The sequence below is a fragment of the Pecten maximus genome, chromosome 6, assembly GCF_902652985.1.
Source record: "Pecten maximus chromosome 6, xPecMax1.1, whole genome shotgun sequence".
Classification (NCBI taxonomy): Eukaryota; Metazoa; Mollusca; class Bivalvia; order Pectinida; family Pectinidae; genus Pecten; species Pecten maximus.
Window position 1 is genome coordinate 18,657,065 of NC_047020.1, and position 6,050 is coordinate 18,663,114.

Sequence of the window (6,050 nt, forward strand, 5' to 3'; positions counted from 1 at the left end):
GGGCGTATGAATATCTCACTTGCAAAAAATGTAAAACAAAGATGGCCAACATACATTGTAAAGTCACATTGACATGAGATTTTAATAAATTCTGAATAAATATGTTGTGGCAACCATCATATTATTTTTTGTTTCTATTTGGCAAAATAATAACATATATTAAATAAAAAATTCAATCCAATAAATGAAAAAAAAAAAAATCCCAAAACCCAAGACCAAGAAAATTGGGTTCTGGGTAAATACACTGTTGTCGTCTGCTAGCTGCTGCTGCTGAGAATGGCTGATCAACAGAACCTTGCAATTGGTAACTTTAAGCTGGAAATACCTGAATGTTTAAAAGACAACGACAGTATTTCAAGTGAAGGCGATGATATATTGAGCAACATGAACATGGCAGAATTAGATCTTCTTGGAGAACTGGTTGGAATTGATCATGATGAATCCCTCCAAGAAGCACTAGCCAGCATCCATGACCATGGAGAATCAGATTCAACATGTAGGCCTACACTCGAACCTGCCAAGCATGAAGTTGAAATGGATGAAGACTTTGTGGAACCAAAACCAAAAAGATTTAAACATGTGACAACAGAAGATATTGAAAAGTTGTTCGAGGAGAGACAAGCCCCTAGTACCAAGAAAAACACAGCCTGGGGATTGAAAATATTTCAAGGTATGCAAATTTAACAATTACCATTTACCATTGCTCTAAATTTATCACTATCAGACTTAAATTTGATCTACTTGTAACTTAAGTCAAGATAACTATGAATTATTGAAAATAAAACCCATGTTTCTCAGGAAATCATCCCGAAATGCATATATTTCATGAAGAAAATACCAGATCGTGTACTTCGGAGTGCAGCATAGCAGCATTCAATAAACAGTCGAGACACATTATTGTTGCAAGTAAATTTAAAGCAATCAAAAAAAGTCTCGACTGGTACACAATATGATGAAGAACTAAATATGCATAAAATCTTATTTAAGCCCTGTAGATTTTATCAATGAATTTGGGTCTAAAACAGTCGCCCCTCCCTTCTCGCAAGTTCTTTAAGCAATAAACTGCCTAGATGCGGCAGACCTACTGGTATAACTGCCACATGTGTCACAGACAAACTGAATGGTGCGCGCTAGCGCACCATGATTGTTTGTCTGTGACACATGTGGCAGTTATACCAGGTCTGCCGCATCTAGGCAGTTTATCGCTTTTATTTACGTTCTATTAATGAATCGCAAAAATAAAAAAATATGAAAAAAATCTTCCAAAATTCAAATTTCCCGCTTTCTACCGTCGGGTCAGGTGAATATCTAGAACGGCGCACAAGTAACAGCTGACGTCACGCGCAATTTCCTACACTATTTGAAAAGACGAAACAACGCTATCTTTTTATATTCATTTGTTTTAATACTTAGAACATATTTAATTCAATATTGAAAAACAAATCACATTCATACAATAACTATTGAAGTGTCATGGAACATGTTAACAACTGTAGCAGTGCGGCCTATATTTTGCAAGTGAGATATTCATACGCCCTCAGGGCAACTTCAGTTATACTCTCATAGATGAAGCTGCTTTTGGTAGGGATTTACTAGTAATATATAAGGGCATTGCCACACCAAATGTAAATATTCTTTTATATTCTTACCCTTATAAAATTGTTTATTTAAATAGAGTGGAACAAGGAGACAATAGGGAGGGAGTTAAACCTGGGTACAGTTTCCGAAGAAGACCTTGCTGAAAGCCTCAGTAAATTTTACTGTGAAGTGCGGCCAGCCCCCAAAAGTCAAGACCAAGACAATATTGAGAATGTGTACCATAGAAACAGTCTCATCAGCATCCGAGCAGCAATAAACCGACATTTGTCTGATATTCACAGAAACATTGATATTGTCAGGGATAAACAATTCAAAATGTCCAACGGAATACTAGATGGCCTTCTTAAACAGAGAATGAGACTCGGCCTTTCCAAACCGGTGACGCACAAAGAGATTATAGACCAAGATGACCTGGAGAAAATTGCAGCTTATTTTGAAGAAGCGCCCAACTCACCAGTGATTTTACGACAATATGTGTGGTATACACTCGCAGTTCATTTCGTGTCGAGAGGAATGGAGTTCCACCATCAGCTGAAGCTGGATTCCTTCATCTTTGAAGGCGACAACTCTGAAGAGTTTGCTACAATGTCGCACGAAACACAACAAAAAAATATGCAGGGTGGCCTGACACATGCTGGTGGGGATGGGGGGAAGCGTATGTATGCACATTACGACAACGCTACGTGTCCAGTTAAAATGCTAAAAATGCTAATGGAAAAAACTGACCCTACTGCTACGAGTCTGTTCAACCAGTTTGACAAAAGCGCGTCACTGAAACCAAAGGAAAGTGCGATATGGTACACCAGTAAATGTCTTTCAAAGCGTACTTTCGCGAAATTCTTGTCAGACATATGTGTAGCAGCGAAGGTCGTGAAGAAATACACACCTCATTGTCTGCGAGCAACAGCGATACAGTTCCTGAATGACGAAGGATACGAGGCACGACATATAATGTATATGAGTGATCATAAATGCGAGTCGTCGCTCAGATCGTACAACAGAAATGTAGCCACTCACCAGAAAAAGTCGCTCAGCTCGTCGTTGTCCGCCATTATCCAACCCAAAGCGAAACTTGGCGAGGTCTCTCAATCCGATGAATTGAGTGCGGTCGCTGCCGTTAGAACAGTGTCTCTGCCCGTGCAGAACTCGTCGGCATCTTCTGCATTAGTCCCCAGTAACAACTGTTTGTCCCAAGTGTCTGTGAGGTCAACAAACAACTTCACTCCTGGGTTTTTCGCGAATTCCACTTTCTCGGGTTGCATTATCAACATCAACCGACCGGATTGCTAACTGGGTCAACCTAATCACCACGGACTATGTAAACCGCAGAATGAGATGAAGCTGCTTTTGGTAGGGATTTACTAGTAATATATAAGGGCATTGCCACACCAAATGTAAATATAGGTATATATGTATAGGTATATAGGTATAGGTATAGGTATATATGTATAGGTATAGGTATATAGGTATAGGTATATATGTATAGGTATATATGTATAGGTATATAGGTATAGGTATAGGTATATATGTATAGGTATAGGTATATAGGTATAGGTATATAGGTATAGGTATATATGTATAGGTATATATGTATAGGTATATATGTATAGGTATATAGGTATAGGTATATAGGTATAGGTATAGGTATATATGTATAGGTATAGGTATATAGGTATAGGTATATAGGTATAGGTATATATGTATAGGTATAGGTATATATGTATAGGTATAGGTATAGGTATATAGGTATAGGTATATAGGTATAGGTATATATGTATAGGTATATAGGTATAGGTATATATGTATAGGTATATATGTATAGGTATATATGTATAGGTATATATGTATAGGTATATATGTATAGGTATATATGTATAGGTGTATAGGTATATATGTATAGGTATATATGTATAGGTATACACGTATAGGTATAAATATGTATAGGTATATATGTATAGGTATACACGTATAGGTATAAATATGTATAGGTATATATGTATAGGTATATATGTATAGGTATATATGTATAGGTATATATGTATAGGTATATACGTATAGTTATATATGTATAGGTATATATGTATAGGTATATATGTATAGGTATATATGTATAGGTATATATGTATCGGTATATATGTATAGGTATATATGTATAGGTATATATGTATAGGTATATATGTATAGGTATAGGTATATATGTATAGGTATAGGTATATATGTATAGGTATATATGTAAAGGTATATAGGTATAGGTATATAGGTATAGGTATATATGTATAGGTATATATGTATAGGTATATAGGTATAGGTATATAGGTATAGGTATATATGTATAGGTATATATGTATAGGGAACGTTATAAGTTACTTATAGCATCGTCAACAGCTCGTATTTATAAAAATAAACCATCATGTTTCAAATTCAAATTCTGCTGGTTTTTCATGAGTTTCGTCAATTCATGTCCATGTATTTTTTTTCGAATTGCATACGTCATATACATATATGTACTTGAGTATATCTAAATTAAAACGATAACTTATTTAATACTTTTCATGATGACACCGTGTATAGTTCCTCTTGTATGCATCTCTAAAGTCAAGAAAGAGTAATGAGCTGTAATCAGTTATTACGAACAAATAAACAATCATTAAACTTCACGTATAACAAACTAAAACAATGCAAACAGATTAAGAAATTAAATTATACTGAAGTGCAACCTATATTATTCTTCATAGACAATACTTGATTAAGGGTGCTCGGTATGAATGGTTTAAAACTAATGCCGAATTGTTAGAAAAACACACTAAAACACACAATAACAGCTTAAATCGGCCTCTTACTCTAGTTAGATAATAAAAGTCAGACATGTATTGAAAAATAAGCGCAGAGAACTATCCCGTTTAGATCCAATGTCAATGTCACCATCATGGTCTCGATTATTACATATAAGCGCTGATTGGTCAAGTCAGCCGATGAATGCTTTGTTTAGTTAGAGCCGTGGGATCTCCCATGACAAACGTGTGAGAGAAGTGTTTGTGATGTTTTGGAAGCATTCCGAATAGTAACATCGCTAATTAAAGTAGAAATCAGATGATTTAAAGATACATGTCCACGCTGACAATACGAGGTGTAATAGAGAAAGATTGAGAGAGTGAGAATACGCTTAAGTGGATGTATATTCGAAACCCTTCTTCAGGTAGACAGTAAACGACCGCTAGTATCAAGCTCATGACTTTAGAGATTGTAATACAAATTTATTGAATTATTTAGGTCTTCTCGTTTGTCATATATAGCTCTTTTTGGCCATTGATCAGACGTACCTTTATAGACGGAATATCCGCATGGCTTCTTACACAGCACTATAAAAGAGAGAATCCGGGACAATTTGTCATGTAATTTGACATTTGACATTGGCAGTGTGTAGTTTCTTCTCGTGATATTTTGTAATAAAAAAAAATCCCTCATACAATTGAGCACTTTATAAATGTTTTTATTTTTCGCCTGACCGGGTTTTAATTCATCACTGTTTCATCTCAAAAGAAAATTAATTCGAACTATTTGAACTTGCTTAAGAAATTGTCCATTATTATGTATATTTCAGTCTAGCCAAATGTTTTACTTCATAATAGCCCGGGTACCTGGAACAATTTCTTAAGCTTAATGTAGATGCTATTCTGTACACAATTCATACGATATACTTGATAGTTTACAGTGCTTTATCAACTTGTGCAATGTCATTTGAAACCAATTGATCACATGGTCTAACGAGTGGGACACACGACCTGGATTATTTTTAACTTGAGATTCTAACAAATCACCACACCAGATCACCCGATGTTTGTAATGTTATAGCTGAGCTGTGTATGAACACGTATTCTACCTAAAGCTGACGACAAACATCCGATCAGATACCGGCGATGATATCACAAATGATCTAACATGCTGACGACTATCTCGGAACAAACATACGCACATTCTATGCGGAACATCTCTATATATCGTAATTTGATTTTGATATATCATGATATTGAAAGATTCGGACCATATTTACCCCCAAGAAAGCTGATATATATCACACTCCAATTATTTGTAAACATTAGATATACTTGTTTATTTATTCATTTGCTTATCGAAATATATTGACGCCCGTTACAGGCCTTAATAAACCTACGTTACAATAATCACTAAATATCTCTCCGACCCCCTACCGACTGGTACCATACCATACCATACCGTAATGTCCTTTCTGAACTTTGAACGTATTTTACCTATACCTCCGCCTTCGAGTCGAGTAATTTGACATTACGATATTTTCAAATGCTATCTTTATACAATATGAATTTATAATTATTTATATTTCCTATATCCGCGGCGTTGATATTGTCCTGTTGATTCGCTATTTAAGGACTTGTTCCTTTTTAAGATTTCCGCGACAGATGTTGTGCTGACGG

General features: G+C 35.4%; 1 protein-coding gene across 1 annotated transcript; it reads left to right on the forward strand.

The window, feature by feature from the left end:
* Window positions 1-276: 276 nt before the first annotated feature.
* Window positions 277-2,889, forward strand: LOC117330086. Its single transcript, XM_033888304.1, has 2 exons — window positions 277-670; window positions 1,676-2,889. The coding sequence occupies exons 1-2, from the start codon at window positions 277-279 to the stop codon at window positions 2,887-2,889; spliced, it is 1,608 nt and encodes a 535-aa protein (XP_033744195.1).
* Window positions 2,890-6,050: the final 3,161 nt, after the last annotated feature.